This window comes from Mesoplodon bidens (assembly GCF_964165515.1).
Source record: "Mesoplodon bidens genome assembly, chromosome: 14".
NCBI classification, from domain to species: domain Eukaryota; kingdom Metazoa; phylum Chordata; class Mammalia; order Artiodactyla; family Ziphiidae; genus Mesoplodon; species Mesoplodon bidens.
The window spans coordinates 64169549-64192734 of NC_138170.1; the positions used below are offsets into that span (position 1 = coordinate 64169549).

General features: G+C 44.9%; 1 protein-coding gene across 3 annotated transcripts in view; it reads left to right on the forward strand.

Moving 5' to 3' along the window:
• Positions 1-23186, forward strand: part of XDH (xanthine dehydrogenase) — a 62202-nt gene that overhangs the window by 33768 nt on the left and 5248 nt on the right. For all 3 annotated transcript variants that reach the window (XM_081254163.1, XM_081254164.1, XM_081254165.1), the window contains exons 18-33: positions 1399-1522; positions 3196-3315; positions 3795-3891; positions 4876-5000; positions 5961-6094; positions 6509-6596; positions 7817-7903; positions 12845-13036; positions 13215-13360; positions 14152-14233; positions 14741-14836; positions 15477-15605; positions 16194-16268; positions 19231-19283; positions 21070-21184; positions 21843-21908. In XM_081254163.1, coding sequence (XP_081110289.1) covers positions 1399-1522; positions 3196-3315; positions 3795-3891; positions 4876-5000; positions 5961-6094; positions 6509-6596; positions 7817-7903; positions 12845-13036; positions 13215-13360; positions 14152-14233; positions 14741-14836; positions 15477-15605; positions 16194-16268; positions 19231-19283; positions 21070-21184; positions 21843-21908 — 1729 coding nt within the window. The remainder of the gene's footprint in view (positions 1-1398; positions 1523-3195; positions 3316-3794; positions 3892-4875; positions 5001-5960; positions 6095-6508; positions 6597-7816; positions 7904-12844; positions 13037-13214; positions 13361-14151; positions 14234-14740; positions 14837-15476; positions 15606-16193; positions 16269-19230; positions 19284-21069; positions 21185-21842; positions 21909-23186) is intronic.

Genomic DNA, 23186 nt, shown 5'->3' on the forward strand with positions numbered 1-23186 from the left:
TGGGGTACTGAACAGGGACACCACTACACTTGGCCGGAAAAACAATGAGGAGCTGCTGAAAGGCCTTTCTTAGATCTTCACTGTGGATATTGGGCTAAACTTCAGTGCAAATCTTCAGGAGAACTTGAGTCAGCGCCAAAGGGAAGAAGGAGGCCTTAGCGTGCCTGGCATTGACTTCCTGTTCCAGTGCTTAGCAACTTGACCTTGGCTTGTGTGCTTAAGCTCTCATTTTGTCCATAGGGTACTTTTGTGAGGATCAGTGATAGTGTCCACAAAGGACCCAGCAGAGAATAATCACTTGTACCCATTTGTTGAACTTTGAGAGCCCAAATGGCAAGAATTTCTACCTCGATGATGATGGTGATGATAATAAAAACACTCACGTCACACAGTATTTGCTGCAGCCTGGTTTAAAGCATTTTACACATGTGGCCTTATCTCTTCCTCACCACAACCCTATAGGCAGGTCATATGATTATCCCCATGTTCCAGATGAGGAAACTGAGTGGTACAGCAAAGGCCCTAATGTGCTGAATCTGGATAGGTATTAGCTGTGATGTGGGTGTTGGAGCTCTCCAGAGTAAATGCTTTTCGGTTCTCTTGTACTTGGAGACCAAAATAGGGCATTGTACAAGGTCCATAGGGACAAACGTGTCCTATTCATCTTATATCTCCCACAGCACTCAGCACAGTGGCCTCCACGTGGTAAGCATTTAATCAGCATTTGCAAAATAGGATAGGATAGGATAGGAGGTAGAAAAGGGAAGCGTTAGGGTGGAGGAAAAACTGTCAAAAAGAAGACAAAGTTATCCAGTTGGGTAATGGGTCTTTTTTTTTTTAAATGAAAATGTTTTCCCATTTAAGTTCATGGATCCCTGAATTCTATCAATAGACCCTTTGAGGGTATAGATCCCTGTTCTAGATGATAGTATCTGTTCTCCCTACGAAGGGTTGGATGGGATTGGATGGGGAACTACAAGGAGTAAGATTTATAAGATATAAAGTATAGCTGGGCTTCCCTGGTGGCGCAGTGGTTGAGAGTCCACCTGCTGATGCAGGGGACACGGGTTCGTGCCCCGGTCCGGAAGGATCCCACATGCCGCAGAGCGGCTGGGCCCGTGAGCCATGGCCGCTGAGCCTGTGCGTCCGGAGCCTGTGCTCCGCAATGGGAGAGGCCACAACAGTGAGAGGACCACGTACTGCCAAAAAAAAAAAAAAAGTATAGCTGAAGATATTTTAGAAATTTTCTCTAATATACAATCTTTGGGGAAAGAATTATTGATACACAGGTAGAGGCAGAGCATAGTTCATCACCGTGTCAGGTGACAGGTGACAGGTGACAGGTCTTCCGCTTCAGTTTTCCTCCCTGGCCCCTCACATTCCTCCTCCTCCTTGCAGGTCCATTGATATTTCAGAAGCTCAGAAAGTGCCAGGCTTTGTTTGCTTTCTCTCCGCTGATGATATTCCTGGGAGTAATGAAACTGGACTTTTTAATGATGAGACAGTCTTTGCAAAGGATAAGGTATGTCTTGGATTTTTTTAAAAAAAATATGAAGCTTGTGGAATGAGTATTTAAGTTTTAATTTGTGTTTTTTCCTCCAAATCCCTGATCTTGAAAAGATTATACATTTGCACATATCACGGCCATCATCCAATTAGCCAGTATTCAGGACAATCAGTAAAGGGGTAGAATATGCCTGGTAGCACTTTTACTGTTAACTTAATGTTTATTTATTTATTTCATTGATGGCTGCAGCTTGTACATAGTATAAGACATAGTAGGATGACTCCATGCCAAAGTGGCATTAAAAAAAGGCTGGTGACTGTATTTTAACCAACAATCAGGTTCTTAAGTGTACAATATTAAACTCCTTTATTAAAAGAAAATAAAAATACATTAAACAAACCAACCAGAATAGGAATTACAATACCACCACTGTGTGTATTGATAATTCACTTACATGAAAGTTTATCTGTTGATTTCAACCATATATGGAGTTCTGCCAAAAAAAAAATTCCAAACATTCAAGGCAGCTGCTACAAAAACCTATATACTCATAGGATAGTTGTTAGTCATTTTATAATTCCAGTACAGATCAAATGTTGCAAATTGGAGGTTGATAGGTGTTGCTGAAGGACAAATTCAACTTATTATTAAGCTAAAAGTGAAGGAGGGAATGAAAAACTATAACCCTGAGACACAAGGACTCTAAAAGAAGAGCATTTGATAGAAGACAAATTGCTTTACAAACTTCAAGAGCCTCTAAGACCATAACTAGCATTATGGTTAGTGAGAATCAGCCAGGTTCAACAACCACTAAGCTAACCAATTAAGTCAAGAACTTAACTGGGTCCTGAAGAGGTAATTATCAGAGACAGACATGTTAAGTATTGGTTCCTATTGTCAGAAATCTCATATTCCAAAGTGATGAGTTGGACAATTTTTTGTTTATTTTTGGAAGGATATTGGAAAAAAATTGTCCCTGAAGGAGATCCATAAAGTTTCTATAGGAACTGAATTTATTAAATGAAAAGAAAACAATAATCATTAATTATTCTATAAATCTAACAACCAAAAAAGCTGGTTTATAGGTCATTATGTCTAAGAACCAGTATTGGGGAATGACTACTTTGGGGCATCTAGGGGAAATATAAGACATGATTACTGCCTTTGAGAAACTTTTGGTATAAATCTGAGAAACAGAAGATAAAAGAGAGTAGAGTGGTAGAAAGAAAATGAAACTGGAAGTCAGGGGTTAAGATTTAGTCATGGTCTAGTAGTGAGGCAATTGTGATCTTGCCATCTGGGTCTCCATCTCTTAATATGAAGAACAAGGGTGTTGGGGTAGGTCTGAGTTGACAGATATACTTCATGGTGCCGTGCTTTCCATTCTGCTGCCCATGGCAGACATCACTAATCAATCACCACGTTTTATCCTGGGCAGCTTCTCAACAGGCTGCCATCGGATACTAGTTATCTCCAAGTCCTATTCCAGTTCTACTGATTCTAAACACTTATGAAGAAGCACGTAACCCCAAATAGTAGGATGAGAACATGAAGAGTCCTCAGGACATTCCTGAAATGTCCTTTAAAAGTTATGGGGGTGGGACTTCCTTTGCTTTTTTGAACAATCAGAAATAATTTGCTTCATGAGGAGCATGTTACGTTCTTTAACCATCTGGCTCTGCTCCTAGGTGACTTGTGTTGGGCACGTCATTGGTGCTGTGGTCGCCGACACCCCAGAACAGGCACAGAGAGCCGCCCATGGAGTGAAAGTCACCTATGAGGATCTCCCAGCCATTATCTCGATTGAGGTAACGGGGGAATGGGCTGCCTGGAGACGGGGGAGCTACCTGTCCCTGGAGACACCTTTATTAGGATCCTCTAGAGGAGAGTCAAACAGCAGGTGGAATCTGACCAGATAAGTTTTTAAATCTCCTCCAGCCTGCGCTTGTGTGGTCCTATGAATCCTTCCCCATCATGATCCTAGACTCAGTCCATAAATGGCCAAGCTGAGTTCTTCCTTTCCAATTTCAGCTCCAGCTGGTTCCTTGAGGGATTCTTTGCTTTCCTTAAGATCCAGGGTTGTATGTCTATATCTAATGAAATAGAGAAATAGGGCACCCTGGGCTACAATTGAGCTTTAAGTCTATATAAGAAACTTACAGAGATGGCTGTGTGACTTATGTGGGAAGAGAGATGTAATAATTCCAACAGCTTCTCTTCCCAAATCCCTTAAAGCCACCTTCCGTCCTTTAAAGCCAAGTCACTGAAGCTTAGTTTTAATCCTCAGGATGCTATAAAAAACAATTCCTTTTATGGATCTGAGCTGAAGATTGAGAAAGGAGACCTCAAGAAGGGGTTTTCGGAAGCAGATAACGTTGTTTCAGGTATGGCTGCACGATGCAGCAGTGGGAATGGGGTGGCCCTGGTTTATGAGTTAAATTCAAGAGCTGTACCTGAGCCCTGGAGCAAGGGCGTGATTTCCTGACATTTCCTAACAGAAGAGCCTCTCTGTTGTTTGTAACAAAATACTAGACAGGTGGCTGGGAAAGAACTTCAGCATCTTAATCTCTACTCTCCTGTCTCTAGACTGGACATACCTAAGTGATTCTGGAGACATTATAATGTGTTGGATTTGGAAGACTGTCTAGGGAAGATAAGGGTCACAGATGTCTCTAACACAATATTGTAAAGCAATTATACTCCAGTAAAGATTATTAAAAAAAAAAAAAAAGGGTCACAGATGTCTAACCAGTCTTGGGTCTGCCCAGCCTCTGGCTACACAGACTTCTGGTCCTCCCCATCTGCCTGGAGGCAGTCTTCACCCGTCTCCAGCTAGTGCTCTCTCCTCTCCTCCCCCTTTCCCTCCCACACTGTGAAATTAGGTCCAGAGCTCTCACCCCAGAGCAAGGCTGCCTATCAGCCCCCTTTGGGGATAGTTTTCTACATTGGTTTCTGTACATCGCTAAGTTACTAGTAAGCCAGCTATCCAGCTGGACTGACAGCTTGGGGTCTGGAAGATGCTGTTTATTTTCAGCTTCTGAATCACATCTGTTAATTCCTTTTTTACTTTTTCCAAAATTTTACAATGATAGTCTAAAAATCTTTCATTTCCACTGGCTGCAGCAAGAAGGGAGCTTCACACCTGATGCATTTCAGTGTCATTCTGATTTCTTTGTTAGGGTGCGGGGGTTCAGCTCCCAGATGGCTAAGACTTTGAGAACTTTTTCCATCCCAGTTGGGGAACTGAAAGGTTACCTGTGAACAGCTGGTAACTGCACAGGGCCCTGGATGAGTACATTCTCTCCTTAAGCAAACTCACCACCTCTGTAATATCGGGCTCACTGAGGGGAGTCTTGTTGCTTCCCCAGGCGAGTTGTACATCGGTGGCCAAGAGCACTTCTATCTGGAGACTCACTGTGCCATTGCTGTCCCGAAAGGCGAGGCAGGGGAGATGGAGCTCTTTGTGTCCACACAGAATGCCATGAGTACCCAGGTAGGCGTCCGGTGGGTCAACAAGGGGCCGGGGAAGAGGGAGACATGGGCTGATCCAGGAGGGGATGTGAAGATAGTGGTTTGAAGCCAGGCCCTGTCACCAGCAAGCTGGTGTCATTGAGCTTGTTATGTAACTTTCTCATCTATAAAATGGGGCCTGTCCAGGACGTTGTAATGATTAGATGAGTCTTAAAGCTTGGATAGAGCCTAGAAAATGCTAGCTTTTATCATTCTAGTGCTGTATTGCCTTGGTCAGATCATATCTGGCCTCAGTTTCCTCACCTGTTAAATGAAGGGGTTGTGCTAAGTGAGAGCCATGGGGACCACTACATTATCTGCAGTGGCTCAAATAGTCCTCATTTCTCTGTTGCGTGTAATAAGACAGTGGTTGCCAGTGTTTTGAGCAGCTGGTCTTACCCTCATGACCCACCAGTTCCTGGCCAAATGGAATGAGTTTTGGCTCTGAAAGTAGGCTGTGAACAGCTGCTCACCCCTCTCGTTAAAAACGAGCGTCTAGGGGCTTCCCTGGTGGTGCAGTGGTTGAGAGTCTGCCTGCCGACGCAGGGGACACGGGTTCGTGCCCCGGTCCGGGAAGATCCCACAAGCCACCTAGCGGCTGGGCCCGTAAGCCATGGCCGCTGAGCCTGCGCGTCCAGAGCCTATGCTCCGCAACGGGAGAGGCCACAACAGTGAGAGGCCCGCATACCGCAACAACAACAACAACAACAACAACAACAAAAAAGAGTGTCTGAATTCAGTGCACAGTGACTGATGCGTGCTAGACCCTGGCACCACTACCCAAGGGCTGCCCTGGGACAGGAGGGGGATTCTCGAATCAAGGAATTTCAGAGTTCATAGCAGTAATTAGGCTTCTGTGTGTCGGGTAGGTTCTGGGTCAGGCCTGAAGTAAGTCCAGGTGGCGTATGCATTCACTGGGAGTATTTTGTTCTTTTGCCCACAGTCCTTTGTTGCAAAAATGTTGGGGGTTCCAGTAAACCGGATTCTGGTCCGAGTGAAGAGAATGGGAGGAGGCTTTGGAGGGAAGGAGACCCGGAGCATCATGATGACTGTGGCTGTGGCCCTGGCTGCATACAAGTGAGTTCCCCCAGTGGGCTCTGGGAAGCGGAATAAGGCTGCCTCTGCCAGGAAGGCTTCCTGGATTTCCCCCTTTGGGACGTAGATTCCCCTTGCTTCAAATTTTCAGAGCCCTCGGTTTTTAGAACTCGTGGACATAGGGGTGAGGGCAACACCACCTGGTTCATTGTATTCAAGTTCATGTATCCATGTCCTATCTCTCCTACCTGGCTGTGAGGACCCCAATGGCAAGGACACACTCCACACCCCATACCCCACGCCTGCACGTCCCCCACCTTGTCCAGCACAGTGTCTAGACAGCGAAGCAGCCCAGTGTACCAGGTGGAGAAAGAAGGCTTCCCTGCTGTTTTTATCCCTGAGACTCACAGGGCTGGGCTGTTGTAGAGGTTTCTCACGCTCTGGTGCCTCCCCCAGGACTGGCTACCCGGTGCGCTGCATGCTGGATCGTGATGAGGACATGCTGATAACTGGCGGCAGACACCCCTTCTTGGCCAGATACAAGGTTCTAGATGTCGGGAGCTGTGCCGGGTGGGCAGTGCCCTCTGCTTAGGAAACTGGGGATAAAGATTCAGGGATCCTGGGATATACTCTGACTTTTGTCATGACTACCTGTAGAAATTCAAAGAAGGAATATCAAGGAGAGAAATTCAAATCAACCAACAGCAACATAGGAGGATGATCCTGGGGGAGGCTGGCAGGTCACTTCCCAAGAGATGCCACAGGATGCTGTGCATGACTTTTGTGAATTTGCTGTGGTCCAAATCTGGTCTTTGTCCACTCAGGCTCGGAAACATGATTTGTCAGCAGATCTGGGGTAAATCCATCCCACGGGATGGCCTAATGTTAATGTGTTTACAGCCTGATGTCAAAGTCAGAATGACCACTTAGTCATTTCCAATGAGAAATACAACTTTCCAGGGGCCTGGTCAGGTATAAGCTGTTAGGGTGCCTGCTCAGCCAGAACATGTATGGCTGGGCACTATCCAAGTGCCCTGTGGGACTGTCCCTTTTCTGGGCTTCTGTGGACGACCAACTACTGTTCTGACCATGCATCCTCCCCTCTACACACCAATAGAACCTTACAGGTCCCAGTCTAGTGCTATAAACCTGGGAGCCCTCTGTCTCCACAAGGTGGCTTTGAACATCTCCTCTTTGGCCTCTTCTGCCTTTATTCCATGATTTAACTCACCAAAAGGGATTGCGTTTCTCTTATTCCCAAATTCTTGTGGGCTCCAAGAAAGTAACTTGGTCTTGTGGGGTTTCAGGTTCCTCACTCATGAAATGGCCCGTCAGGGTTTGTTTAGATAGTTTACACGAGGTTGGGGACGTGAAAACACATCCGTGCTTGTGCAAGGTGTAACTTTTGCTGTCCTCTGCCCGAAGGCTGTGAGGGAGTCTCCAGTTTCTCTCCTAGTTTCTCTTCCCAGCCCTCCCCTCCCTGACCTATCGTGACCAGTGTCCTCACTTCCGCTGGTAGAACCAGAAGCCAGGCGTAGGGAGGAAGAAGGAGTGTAGGGAGAAGGGTGTCCAGGGCCCATCACTGGGGAGATGTTGGTTCCTCTCTTCTTCACCTGTGAGGTCTGGTGATCTCTTAAGTTCGACTTTATTTTGTGGTGGGATGTCTTATTCTTTCTGTTTTCTCCAGGTAGCATAAGTGGGAGGAGATGGCTAGAGACGGACAAAGGAAGGGGACAGTTGAGAACTCACTCTCCTTTTTTTCAGGTTGGCTTCATGAAGACAGGGAAGATTGTGGCTCTGGAGGTGGATCACTACAGCAATGCCGGGAACAGCCAGGACCTCTCTCTTGGTGTATGTAGGACGTGCCCCTGCATCCGGGGTGACTGGGAGGTCACGGGTGTGCCCCATAACATGTTTGCACATGCGGGAATAGGCCTCCTCAATTCTTGCCTGTTGTTGCAGTAGCCTCCTACTTGGTCCCCACCTTCAGGTTCTCCATCCTTGGTTATTCTCTAAAGCATGGAAGTGATCATATTACTTATCTGACTAGAAATTCATCCTTCTGGTGCAAGATATTTTGCCAAGCAAGTAAAGTTAGTTACAAAACTTTATGTATAGTATGGTGACACTGAAGGCATGAATGTAATACTGATTTGTGTGTGTGTGTGTGTGTGTGTGTGTGTGTGTAATGATATGCCTGACAAAAGTTTGATAGACCATACTCCAAACAGTGACTGGGTGGAATTAAGGGGGGTACTAACTGTCATTTTCTATATTATGCATTTCTGTGATGTTTGAATTTTAAAGAATAACTTGATTTACCTTTTAAAAAATAATTTAATTGAAATATAGTTTACATAACATAAAGTTCACCCATTTGAAGGATGGTTGACCTTTGAACGATGCAGGCATTAGGGGCACCACCCCCAACCCCACAGTCAAAAATCTGTGTATAACTTTTGACTCCCCCAAAACTTACCTACCAATAGCCTACTGTTGACTGGAAACATAACCAATCACATAAGCAGTCCAATAACACATATTTTATATGTTATATGTATTATTTTTACAATAAAATAAGTTAGAGGAAAGGAAGTGTTCTTAAGAAAATCATAAGAAGAAAATACAGTACTGTACTATATTTATCGATACTGTAAATTTACATAATCTGTTCATAAGATGAACCATCTGTCTGTAAGTACCTACATCAATATTATCTTATATGATACAAAACACTGTAGATGTTATTTGAATTACTAACCCTAGACATCAACAATGAAAAGATAATGTGAAAGAGAAATTCATGTTTATTTACAGATACAGTAATTCATGCATTGATAACGAAGCAGCAGCAGTATGATTGCTTTATGGTAGCCCAGTGTAATCAATACGATTGCTTCAGGATAGCCTAGCCTATACACTAATGAATGAATCGTTATAAAATTTGTATGGCACACAGTAATTTTTATGGCATATAATATATGATTACAGTCATAGACATAATATAGTACTGGAAACATTGTTACACTTTAAAAAACCCACTTCCCTGTGATGATAGGCTGATAGGCAGTTTCTCCAATTACAAGAGAGGGGCATACTGAACAGTAATGTAATTCTTTGAAAGCAAAGTTATGAAACAGTAAGAAAACTAACATATTATTTTATATTTAAGATCACTTACGTTATGCCTATGTAAGGATAGACTAATATCTACATATAGCCTATGCATTCATGTCATACCTTTTCCTTAATTTTTTGGTATTTCTAGCTCTTCACTTCATCTGTGAAATTTTTCAAATTGTTGCAAATCTCCAAAATAATTTCCAATATCTCTATTGAAAAAATATGCTTATAAGTGGACCCACACAGTTAAAACCATATTTTTCAAGGGTCAACTGTTTTACAATTTAACGGTTTTAGTACATTTAAGGAGTCAGGCAACCATTATTGCAATCCAGTTTTTTTAACACTTCAATCACCTCAGAATTATCGCTTATGCCCATTTGCAGTCACTCCTGTTCCTACCCCTCAGGCCCAGACAACTGCTAATCTACTTTCTGTCTTTATAGATTTTCCTTTTGTGGCCAATTGATATAAACGGAATCATATACTCTGTAGTCTTTCATGTCTGGCTTCTTTTCTCTCAGCATAATGTTTTTGAGGTTCACCCGTGTTTTAGCATGGATCATTCCTTCATTCCTTTTTATTGATGAAGAATATTCCATTGTATGAATAGATCATTTTTTGTTTTCCATTCACCACTTTAAGGACATTTGGGTTGTTTCCAGTCTTTAGCTTTTATGGATAATGCTGCTTTGAACCTTCTCATATGACATATATTTTTGTCATTTTGCAAATTAACCAAGTTACCTTGGTGGTACTACCTTTTAAGTTTTTTAAATCTTAATTTTATAACCATATTAGTTATACATGCATAGATTCTTGTTTAAAAAAAAGTCAAACATTTCAGGAGAAGCAGAAGTTCCCCATTATTCCCACTTTGAATGTGCTAAGGGCTTCTCTAATTGGCTCAATTAGGAAACATTATACTTCAGATCTAGTGTAGGAAACTGTTCAAAAAAGAAAACATTTCTCGTAGTCTCACCAAATATAACACTTGCTTCTTGGTGTTGTAGGAAAATCAGGTTGAAAAAGATATAGGACTTATCCCCAAAGATTTTACAAGTGTTAAAATTCAATCCAGCAAATATTTATCAAGCCCCTAGGGTGATGACATATAGAAGAATATGGCATTGTTTCTGCCCTCTAGAAGGTCACAGTATGGTGGGGGAGACAGATAATAAAAGATAAAATGAAGTACAATTGACAAAGTGCTAAGGGAAAGCAAAAATGGAATTGAGACATATAAAAATCATCTAGGATGACTAAGACTGAAAAAAATCAGACCCCCAAAAGCAACCTGTGGGAAAGAGGCTATAAATGGGGAAGTAAACTAAAGCCAAAATGAAACAAACAAACAGAAGCTACCATTTAGCTCATCAGAGAGATGAGTTATTACACTTTAAAGAAAGAACAGGATGCTATAAAAATGAAGCAGTCTAAGAATAAAAATGAAGCCTTGTGAATTAAAACTGTGAAAGCAGAAGGGTTGAAAGAAACTTGAGGTGCTCTCTTAAAAAAAGAGAAAACAATGGGGAAAAATAGCAAGAAAATACAAGAAAATTTGAGGACCAGTCCAGGAGATCCAAATAATAGAAGTTTCAGAAAGAAAGAATTGAAAAAAGAGAGAGAAGGAAAACTATTTTGAAATAATTCAAGAAATTTCCCAAAACTGATAGGCATATATTTTGAGATTAAGAGAGCCCATCCAGTAACCAGCACAATTAAGGAAGATAGACTTATGCTAATTTACATTATTGTGAAATTTTAGAAACCTGGGGACAAAGGAGATTTTACAATTTTCAGGGAGGAAAAAAAAAAGGAACTCATTCCAAGAGTTGGAAAGGCATTGGTTGGATTTCTCAGTACTGGGGAGCTAGAATGCACTCGTAAAATGCCCTCAAAATGCTGAGGGTAAATGGGAAACTTAGTGCCAACCTAGAATTCTGTATACAGCCAAATCATGAATTAAGGGTGAGAATAGAATAAAGACATTTCAGACATGCAAGTTCTCAAAAATGTACCTTTAGATATACACTTTTTGGGAAGATGTTGACGGTTGTACTCCAATCATATAAGGGTGTAAAACTAAGAAAAGGGAAGACATGGGATCTAGAAACAGGAGATACAATGTGGAGAGAGGCAGGGGGAATCCTTGGGATGAATGTGAGGGGAAAACCCCTGGGTGACAGCTGAACAGAAGCCTAGGGGCTGCCAATTTAAATTTGAAGTTGGCCAGAAGGCTCCAGAAACAATTTCTTCAAAAAGATGAGACTAATAGAAAATCAAATGTGTTTAAACATATTGAAAACAAATTTGTAGTAATATGTGCATAGAAAATGAAGCAAGTGAAAAAAGTAAAGATAATTGTTAACTCCAAGGGGGAAAATATTATCAACAAAGAGAAGTAAACCTAGTATAACTACATGGTTCAGCTGTAAATGATGTTTACAGAATGATTAAATGGACGGTTGATGAGAAGAAAGTATAACTATACAAGGACGAGGCAGGATAGGAAGCTGGCGTATATGTAGAGAAAGGGGGTTGGGCGGGAACTAAATCCTCCTTTTCCATGATGGGAAAACAGTATAAAAAGTCTAAAACTGAACAAGTCAAGAAGTGGCAATATAAACACATTATTTAGAGATGTGGAAGACAATGTAAATAGCTGACAGAGAATAAGTGGTTGCTTCTGGGGAGTGGAAGGCAGAAAGTGGAGGCAGCTGCTGTTTTGCATAACATGGCTTATGGAAGTATTTGATTCTTTAAACTATTTGCAGTGCAAGTTTAATGAGAATAAAGTCACCAATTTTTTAAAAGAGGCAAGTGATCAATTCCAACTAGAAGATCTGGGAGGGGCTCCTCCATGTGGGAGCTGAATGGGGATTTTAGCAGGTGGATATGGTGGGGAGGGGCCTTACGGGTGAGAGTAACATGCAGTCAGAAAAGAGGATCAAAGTATATTGGGGGACTTCCCTGGTGGCGCAGTGGTTAAGAATCCGCCTGCCCATGCAGGGGACGTGGGTTCGAGCCCTGGTCTGGGAAAATCCCACATGCTGGGGAGCAACTAAACCCGTGCACCACAACTACTGAGCCTGCGCTCTAGAGCCCAAGAGCCACAACTACTGAGCCCGTGTGCCACAACTACTGAAACCCACGTGCCTAGAGCCCATGCTCCGCAACAAGAGAAGCCACTGCAATGAGAAGCCCACACGCCGCAACGAAGAGTAGCCCCCGCTCGCCGCAACTAGAGGAAGCCCGTGGGCAGCAATGAAGACCCAATGTAGCCAAAATAAATAAATAAAAATATTTATTTATTTAAAAGAAAAATAGTGTATTGGGGAAAGGTCAGTAAGTGTCTTGACTTCCATGCTTAAAGATATACAGACTTTACTCTGGAGATAGTAAGTGCCACTTTGAAGCAAGTGCTTGACCTGCTATGACCTTATATTTCAGAATGAGGCATAAATTAGAAGGAGGAGACACAGAAGGCCAGGAGTGCACTAAGGAGGTTTGCAACACTCCAGGAAAGAAATAATTTGGGCCTGAGGAAGAACAGTTGACTGTGGGGCTGGCAGAGGTGGGGATGTGCACAGCCCTTGAAATTCCTTTTCAGAGGAGCCAGTGAAATCCATGCATCGTTCTCTCCCATTTTGGTTTCTTCTGCTTCAGATAATGGAACGAGCTCTACTCCACATGGACAACAGCTATAAAATCCCCAATGTCCGGGGCACTGGGCGGCTGTGCAAGACCAACCTGCCCTCCAACACGGCCTTCCGGGGCTTTGGGGGGCCCCAGGCATTGTTCATTGCCGAGCACTGGATGAGTGACGTCGCAGTGACCTGTGGGCTGCCTGCAGAGGAAGTAAGCGGGGAATTTGGGGGCACAAGTCAGAGGGGGTTAGCCTGCTTTGTATCTTGGACATCTCCCGTGGGGGTAGAGGATGGGCAGGTGCTGGCGAGGGGCGGGAAGCTCAACTTCCAGTTATGCCCGCCTGGTCTCTTGCCACCGGCCAGGCCTCAGTGTCTCTCTCCTTGGGAAGGTACGGAGGAAGAACCTGTACAGAGAAGGGGACCTGACACACTTCAACCAGAGGCTTGAGGGTTTCAGCTTGCCCAGGTGCTGGGATGAATGCCTGAAGAGCTCTCAGTATCACGCCCGGAAGTGTGAGGTTGACAAGTTCAACAAGTAAGTGCCAGGAGGGGAGGAGCCTGACGTTCTGGGGCTCTCTGGGTTTCAGATTCTATAGCCTTCTTGCTGAACTCAAAATAAGAAGAATTACTTAATAGGTAACTTAGGAGGCTGCTGTGTTTGCTAACTCATTCACAGCCATCTCTTTAAGATCCTGAAATGGTCTTCAGCCCTGGGGCTCGGGGCTCACAGCACTCAGCGTCATAGCACATCGGTGTGGTCCATCTTTATATGTTTGTCTGCCTTCCGGGCAGACGATGTTCTAGAGAACACCGGCCTGGGGCTAAGAACACCACGTTATGTGCCTACCTCTGACACTAATCTATAAATGGGACCTTGGCAGTCACTCCATCTCCTTGGGTCTCAGTTTCATCATCTGTAGAGTGGGGATAATTGTGCTGGCTCTGTCTTTCTGACAGAATTACTTGGATAACCAAATATACAGCACAAAGAAAGTATTATCATTATCATCAGCAAGCCACAGTTCCTCCCTGGGGCGAGTAGAGTCCAAGATCACCAGAGCACTCTGACCCAATCTGAATCCCACTCAAGACTTTCAAGGGTGGGCCCTGTTTCAGCTCCACTGGAGGATCTAGAACCCAAATTTCCAGTGTTCTCATTTTGTCTACACAATTGAAGCACAGCTCAGTTATGACAGAGACTAACTGGGTAATTCCAAGGATGCTTTGTTCCAATTTTACAAAGATATTGACATAAAATATGTTCAATCTGACATGAATATAGTGGAGAAGTTGCTATGAGAATGTTTTTTTTTTTTTTTCCTCCAGGGAGAATTGTTGGAAAAAGAGAGGATTGTGCATAATTCCTACCAAATTTGGAATAAGCTTCACAGTTCCTTTTCTGAATCAGGTAATTGCTTTATATAATTTTGTCCATCTCCACTGCACTGGGGCCCCATTTCCCCCTCTGCTTGCAGTATTGCAAGGGAAAGCCCATTGTCACGGGAACAGAGCTGAACAGAGGAACTCTTTGCTGTTTAAATGAAAGTTGAACTTGCGCATCCCTATTTGATCTGGGGTCGATGTCTAGTTCTTATCTTCCTGCCTATAGGACTATGGGCATCTGTTCTGCCTTTCTGATCCCATTTCTTCGTCAGGAGAATCAGGACAAAGACCTACCTCCCTCTTAGGATAGGTGACAGAGAGATATGAAAAAAAGAAGTAGTTTTGCAAACTACTGAAAGACTCTATAATTAGATCATGAGATTTATACTGCTTTGATTTTTCTGTCTGAGGTTTCTATCCAAATTTCTACTGCTGGTTTTCTTTTTCCCGGGCTCCAGTACTTTTGGTCCCAGGCCTTAAACTGAGTTAGGATTTGCTGAATTTTCTGTTTGGTATCGTTCTCTTCCCTTAGGCAGGAGCCCTGATCCATGTGTACACAGATGGCTCTGTGCTGGTGAGCCATGGGGGCACAGAGATGGGCCAAGGTCTTCACACCAAGATGGTCCAGGTGAGCAGTCTGGAGACCATGGGCGTCCGCCCCAGCACTGTGGCGTCTGCGTGAGGGAAGATGCTGTGAAAAAGAGAGCAGTGCCACATACCGGAAGCAGAGGCAGGCCTAGGCTCTGGCCCTAGCCCTGCTGCTCATTTACATGTGACCCTGGACAAGTCTGCTCCTCCTCTTGGCCTCAGTTTCCCCATCTGTGCAAAGGGGTTGGCCAGGTGATGATTCAAGCCACTTCCATCACCAGCACTCTAGGGCTCTGTGACTGCGTGTAAGGTGTGTGTGTTATGTGTATTAAGGTAGCTGGCTACCCTCACACACACGGGACTCCTCCCAGGGGTGCTGAATTAGAGTTGGCATACCTGCTTGGCTTGTGGGTACTGGCCAAACTGAATATTTTTTAAAAGCCAGGGTTAGTTTAAAAAGGCATTGTTCATCACCATTACATTTATGACTTTTTTAAAATCCAACCAAACCACTCCATAAAGTGCTGCTTCAGATTCAGACAGATGTGAGAACATCCGAGTCTCAGTAGAATTATGGTTTACGAAATGATTTTCTTTCCTGTAACAGTGAATCTGAATCCCATCTTGGGGAGGAGGTAGCCAAGCTCTTCCCTAGGGGGTGACGTCCTCTCTGTTCGCAGGTGGCCAGCAGAGCTCTGAAGATCCCCACCTCTAAGATCTATATCAGCGAAACAAGTACTAACACTGTGCCTAACAGCTCTCCCACGGCTGCCTCTGTCAGCACCGACATCTACGGACAGGCCGTCTACGTAAGGAGGCTCAGGGGCCACCGTGCTGAGGGCCAGCCCAAGGCGGGGCGCCTGGAGAGTCCCCGGGCTGGGGGCTGGAATGGCTCCTTGCAGGCTCGTGACTGTGGCCATGCCTCTGGCCCTCTTCTCCAGGGGACACCAAGCTAAAAGAGGGGCTCAAGAACCACACCACTTCCACCAAGGCCGGGAAGGATGAACGTGGGAGGGCAAGGGCAGCTGGAGGGAAAGCAGGGGATTCTGGGAGGACACAAGACAATGGAGCGAAATTGAAATTCGATTGTGGGGTCAGCCAGGTCAGACCACGTGCTTTGTTTGATGTCATCAAACAAAGGCGTTTGATGGGAGAAGGCACCTCCTTAGGGATCCCTCAACATCTCCCCCTCTGTCAGCCTCAGGACTGGGTCAGGAAGTGCTCTCCAAGCAAGAGCCAACGGCTTCTACCCTGGGACTCAGACATTCCCAAGAGGGTGGCAAGGCTGTCTGAGTGGTACTCTGGGCACAGCATCACTTGGAGGACCTCGGGGTTTTGTTTGGGTCTGGGAATGCAGAGGACTGATGTGTCTGCCATGTGGGGCATGTGTTCTTCAGGAAGCCTGCCAGACCATCCTGACAAGGCTGGAACCCTTCAAGAGAAAGAATCCCAGTGGCTCCTGGGAAGACTGGGTAAGTCTGAGCTGATTCGAGTCGCTTTTGCAAATTAAAGTGAAGTTAAGAACAGGGCTTTGTCCCCGACCCTGGGCAGGAATAGGAGGTCGGGATCTAGTCACACAGGCAGAGAGAAGTTGAGGTGCGCGGTATACTTTCACAGGACAAGTAAATGCTCAGCCATACTGGGCCCCTCTCTACAATGTTCATAGTTGAGGGAAGTCACTTGAGGAGAATTTTTGATCCAGAATCTTGACAGCCGTGTGGGAACTAGGGGTTCGGCTACCCTGAGCCTCAGAAGATGGGGTGAGTGCTACCTCTGCTTCACTGAGAAGTCTTGGTCCCTTGGGGCTGGTCCCTCGCCCCACTTGTCTGCAGTCTTTTTTTTTTTTTTTTACAACTTTATTGGAGTATAATTGTTTCACAATGGTGTGTTAGTTTCTGCTTTATAACAAAGTGAATCGGTTATACATATACGTATGTTCCCATATCTCTTCCCTCTTGCGTCTCCCTCCCTCCCACCCTCCCTATCCCACCCCTCCAGGCGGTCACAAAGCACCGATCTGATCTCCCTGTGCTATGCGACTGCTTCCCACTAGCTATCTACCTTATGTTTGGTAGTGTATATATGTCCATGCCTCTCTCTCTCTTTGTCACAGCTTACCCTTCCCCCTCCCCATATCCTCAAGTCCATTCTCTAGTAGGTCTGTGTCTTTATTCCTGTCTTACCCCTAGGTTCTTCATGACATTTTTTTCTTAAATTCCATATATATGTGTTAGCATATGGTATTTGTTTTTCTCTTTCTGACTTACTTCACTCTGTATGACAGACTCTAGGTCTATCCACCTCATTACAAATAGCTCAATTTCGTTTCTTTGTATGGCTGAGTAAGATTGTTTGCAGTTTTTTGTTTTTTTTTTTTTTGCATTACGCGGGCCTCTCACTGCTGTGGCCTCTCCCACCATGGAGCACAGGCTCCGGACGCACAGGCTCAGCGGCCATGGCTCACAGGCCCAGCCGCTCCACGGCACGTGGGATCCTCCCAGACCGGGGCACGAACCCGTGTCCCCTGCATCGGCAGGCAGACTCTCAACCACTGCGCCACCAGGGAAGCCCTGTTTGCAGTTTTGATGAGCCTCGTTCTCTCCAAACCTCCATCTCTCGGAGGGCTACCCCAGGAGCCTCTCCCCTTGCCCAGCTCTGGGGTCCAGAGACTCTATCTGTGAGGGGGCAGGGAAAAAGATACTGCCCACGAGTTTATATTGTCTCTGTGATTTTAAGAGTGACTCAACAAGCACTCATGGTAAGAATGAACCCAGTTCTCTGATTTCTGGTTCAGAAGCCTGCATGTCAGAAACCCTCAGAGGGAGGCTGCAAGGAAGTGTCTCTCAGGTGGGAGACCTCAGCTCCTCCCATGAGCAGAAATAGCAATGGTGGCCCTGCCTCACCTTCCCCTAATGTTGGAATGAAAGGACTGGATATAATAGTAACGCATAAAATGTGACCACACGTGAACCAGCACAGATAGTACAAGTCTCCCTCAATAGAGTCAAAGGAAATAAGCTATTTCTCTCTGACTCACTCCCCTTACTCTGCCTCATGCAGCCTGTACTTCCCTGCCCCCACTCACAGATACCACATGAATGTGGGTTGATTTTGGTAGTTTGAATTTTAGTATGGATTTGTAAGGCAATGTAATTGTTTTTAATAATGCCTTTCCAATCCGTTGACCTGGGCTTTGTCCTCACCTATCGGCCCTGTAGTCCAGTGTTCCTTATAGACAGATAACACCCCAAAGGCCATTATCAGAAGGGTGTGATCAGGAGATGACAGGCATCAAAGCTCTTTAGTGTTTGTACTGTACTGAAAAACAAGCCATTACTGCCGCCACTATGATCTATGTATATATATCATGCACGTATAGTAAGGAACCTAGAGAAATTTTTTCTCTAAACCTTAGTTTTCTCATCTGTAAAATGAAGATAATAATCTTCATAAGTGCTGATCTTATAGGATTGCACTGAATATTAAGTAAGACAGTATCTGTAAAGGACTCAATAGCATCTGGTATATAGTAAAGTGCTTGGCAATTGACAATGATCATGATGCAGACTATATCAGTAACAAATTAAATCTTAGAGTTGTGGATCTTGAAAGAAAGAGAGAGAGGAAGGAAGGAAGGAAGGAAGGAAAGAAAGAAGGAAGGAAGGAAGGAAGGAAGGAGAAAGGAAGGGAGGAAGGAAAGGAAAATTTATGATGTAGTTAAAGAGATAGAATGGATGGAGAGATGGATAGCTTTATTAATAGGAAAGTGTAAGTAAGAACACAAGGCTAACATGTTAAGTATCAAATGAGCAGCGCACAGAGCTGCTGTTGTAATGCCCAGATTAGGGAGTAATCACAGGAGAAGTGGATGAAGAGGCAAGCTTGCGCTGGTTGCTGAGGAAAGAAAAGGATTTGGACAGATATAGCAGAGGACCCACGTAAACAAAGGTGCAGACGTGTGGGGATATGAAGGATTGGGAGAGACTTAACACTTGATTTTGGCTGGAGTAGCAATGGTGTGTGTGTTACATAAGGCCAGAGAGAAGACTGGAGTCCTGAATGTCGGGCATTTGGTCTGTTGCTCTGTAGGCAATGGGGAGGCGTGGAAAGCTCTAGAGGAGGGGAGTGACATGGGTAGTGTGGTGTGTTAAGATGATCCCTCTGACTTGGCTGGGCTACACGGCAGGGCGAGGAGGGGACTTGAGGCAGGAAGACCAGTTAAGAGGCTACTGCAGTGCTCCAGGCTTCAGATGACAAGGACCTAGTACAAGGGGTATGGTGAGAAGGGGAGGTAAGTTATGGAAGTGAGAATCACTAGTAAAAAGAGTTGATCAGCTTCCAGAGGAGGAGGACGAGCTCCTGAAAGTTTAGTGCTGGGCCAGCGTTTCTGGAAACCATGGTTCCCCCTTCCTGATGGCCATTTCCTCTCCTCAGGTCATGGCTGCCTTCCGGGGTACAGTGAGCTTGTCTGCTACCGGGTTTTACAGGTAAGTAAGGCACTGGTCTCGCCCATCTTACAATGTGTTGTCATCTTAACCTCTGCAGGGCCCTCCAGCACTGAACTCTGTCAGCCTATGGTCAGGAGAGAGCAGTTCCACCAAAACGTTTGTCTCTCCAATGGACTCCCACTAGCTTCAACGTAAAGATGCTCTAAAATACGTGGGCTTACCCAACTATGTGCCAAAAGCACGAGCTGTCATATTGGAAGACCTCTGTTCTAGTTCTGGTCTTAAAGTATACTATTCCACTTGGGGGAATCACTGGTGCTCTCTGAACCTGTCTCCTCATTTATGGACATAGTGGGTCAGTTACCAGCCATCCCCCTCTCAGCATTCTCCTGCAAGAACCAGAGGCATCAGGTGTTCTGAGTTACCCGTGTGTGTTACTTTGTGCTACGCGTCAGATTTCTTTAAGGAGGCTTTCCTTCAAAAGAATGAGAGGAGGATTTAGAGCACATAGTCCTGTTACAAAATACAGAATTCAGTGGATTTAAAGGGAGTTTTAGAAAAGAGCACATATCTTCTGCAACTTTAAAATTCAGTAGCAGAGACCCTGTCCATCTGATTTAGAAGCTGTAAAAAGATATGATCGTATTTACTGTCAGCCATAATGTTTTAGCTTTCTCTGGGAGATTTAACTAGTACCTTCTCTTTCACAGATCAGTGGATTTGGAAAATAGTTCAATGTTTGCTTTAAAAGGTCTTGTGTGAATTTATGAATATATATAATATATACGTAATATAAATGTATATATATATATACTTCTAGGGCAAAGTAATGTTTTGCCAGTGCTCCTTGGGTTGGGTAATACTTGACCTACACAAACACAAACTAATGCAAATTTTCTCATAAGTTCCTATTTCATTTTTAGAGTTGATAAAACTGGGGTTATATCAGGGAACACCCAGATGAAGATGGTGAGTTCAGAGGTCAAAGAAGGTGATGATCTCCTGGGAGCAGCCTTTTCCCTCAGCCCTGTATTGGTTTTGTCTTCATGCAGATTCTGATCACATCAGCTCACATCATTATTTCTGTGTAGTGAATAGAATAGCACAGATACAGAGTATTATAAGCAGAGAATACACACACACACATTCGTATATGTTGACTCATGCAAAATTGGAATCTTATATTCAGGATTGAAAAAGAAAAAAAATTATAAAAGAGCATCTGCTTTTATTAGCAACCCTTTCCTCAAATCATTTGTTGAAACTTAGAAGGGATCAGTAGATGAGGAGTAATACCAGGCAAGGTGGCTGCTTTAAGAGGCGCCCAAGTTGGCACGAGGTACTGATCTTATTACCTTTCACCTTGAGAAAGGTGAGCAGCCCCGTGAGCAGATGAACTTGTATGAAAAGCTCACAAGCCGGCCCAGAAAGAACCTTTGGTTCTGAGATCTTGAATTCCTATTCAGTAGATCGTTTGCAGTGTAGCTTACGTGTCCTTCATGAGCTCAGGCAGATCTGTCACCTCCATTTCTACCATGTAGAGGCCAGCATGCTGGGACCCTCCACTGCTCAGCTCTACAGAATGATTCATATAAAGGCCATTGGCAAAATAGAGCAGAGACGAGGGATAAAATGCTCTGGGGTGCCTGGGTTTCATGAACAGGTTCAAAATGTTCAAAACTCATGGACTTGTTTGAAGAACAGCTGAATAAAAAATAAAACCTTTAGCATCTTAAGATTTTATGGGACAAGCTACTTGTGTGTGTATGAGTGGGGGGCATGTTCCTCTTAATACACGTGCAGTATTCTCTCTTTTCTCCCCCAGGACACCCAACCTTGGCTACAGCTTTGAGACGAACTCAGGGAATGCTTTCCACTACTTCACCTATGGGGTGGCTTGCTCTGAAGTGGAAATTGACTGCTTAACAGGGGATCATAAGGTAAGAAGTTTGCAAAACTTTAGTACTAACGGGGACAAGAGAAACGTCTGAAATTGCAATACAAAGAGCTGATAGGAATGAACTTTCTGGTTGAGAAAATAATGTGTTAAATCATGCCTTGGCAAACTTCCTATAAAGGACCAGAGAGTAAATATTGTAGGTTTTCTGGGCCACAGAGACTCTGCCTGAATTATTTCACTCTGTCTTGTAGTGTGAAAACAGACATGAATGTGTGTAAACAGATGCTCATGGATGTGTTCCCATAAAATGTAATTTATGCACACTGAATGTGAATTTCGTATAGTTTTCATGTGTCACAACATATTCTTTTTATTTTTGTCACTCATTTAAAAATGTGAAAACCGTTTTTAGCTCACAGGCTGTAGAAAAACAGGGGACAGGCTGGGTTCAGCCTGTGGAATGTAATTTGTGAACCCCTTCCTTACGTGATCGACCCAGACACAGACAGGTTCAAAGCCTCAGGGACCTGGGGACCTGCCCTTCCTACTCAGACTCCTGCCTGAGTGTGCCTGGGGTGCTCTGCTTGTGCAAGTACTACTCAGGTTGGCACTTAATAACCTAAGGGTCACCGAGACCCCTCTATCGTTCCACACATCCCTTTCTTTTCAAACTGCTTTTATTTCGCCGTCTGCACTAGAACCTCCGCACAGACATCGTCATGGATGTTGGCTCCAGTCTGAACCCTGCCATCGACATTGGACAGGTAAGACTCCTGGGGTGTCAGAGTGGTGAGAGACTTGGCCACTGATGTGCCCCACCACCTCCTAGGGTCCCCAGCCACAGCATCTTGTCCACTGTCATTTTTAAGCAGGTCTGAGCACGGTACCAAGTGAGTCTCCCTGAGTGGGATCTAGGTAGACGAGAGCCCACCCAACTCTCGGGGCGGAAGACAAATCCACGTGGTTAAACTTGGAAAGGGCACTCATACGTCAGAAAACAAGATGATGGGTGGTGGGAACACTGGGTGTGCACACACTCAAACGCACGCATACATGCACACACACACTCACACATGCATAGTCTGAGTGGGAGCATAGGGGGAGTGGAGATTGAGTTTGGGATCAATGTGCAGGCCGTGGGGTCTCAGGTCAGAGGCATCTTCTCCCTCCTCATTCCTCTTCCACCGAGGACAGCTGTGGTACCCTAGGAAGTAAATGCTACCAAGCGCGGGTTGGTGGAGGGTCCTGGGAGCAAAGGACAGGGGTTCCAGCAAGAGGACTAAAGGGGTGGCTGGAAGAAAATCCCTTTTGGAAAATATGAGAGTATGAAGCAGAGCAGCAGAACAGAAGAAGACGGAGGAATCAGGAACTGAGGTATTGACCATCTGGCAGAAAATGTTCATTGTTTCTCAAAACTGGACAGTTACTGAGTATAGAGAAACTCAGTCATAAATCTGTTTATTAACTCACTGAACAATTGTGGTGAGGTGCCCCTCCTACAGGCCGGCGCAGGGCTCAGCACGGCGGACGCAGATGCTCAGCACCTGGTCTCCCCCAAACACACTTGTTTAGCTAAGATGGCGCCACATATCACGAGCAGTGAGGCTGGAAGAGCAGACGTGTGGGCCAGCAGAGCATGGCAGTGCCCTTTAAGAGATCTGTACGCTACAGCAGAGGCGCTCTTCTCCCAGAGGGCAGGCAGGGCTGGGAGTTCAAAAAGCCTCAATTCTACTATCCAGGAAAGTCCTCCTCTCTTGTGGGGCTGCCCCAAAGCGCATGGTCCAACTCAGCACAGAGGAGGGGCGTGGGCCCCTGCGGCACACTCAGCCACCATTAGCCCACGAGCTTGCTTCTCAGCTCGGGGTCGCCATTTCTCCCCTGGCAACGTGGAAGGAACATCTCCATCTGCCCTGCGGCAGGTTCTAATGGGAAATTACGCCTACAGCTGCGTGTCCCTCCTGGAACGGCCGACAAGTTCTGAAACTGATTTCAACGTCAGTGCCTTTGCTCTGCCTACACTGATGCCTGGCAAAGGCCCAGAT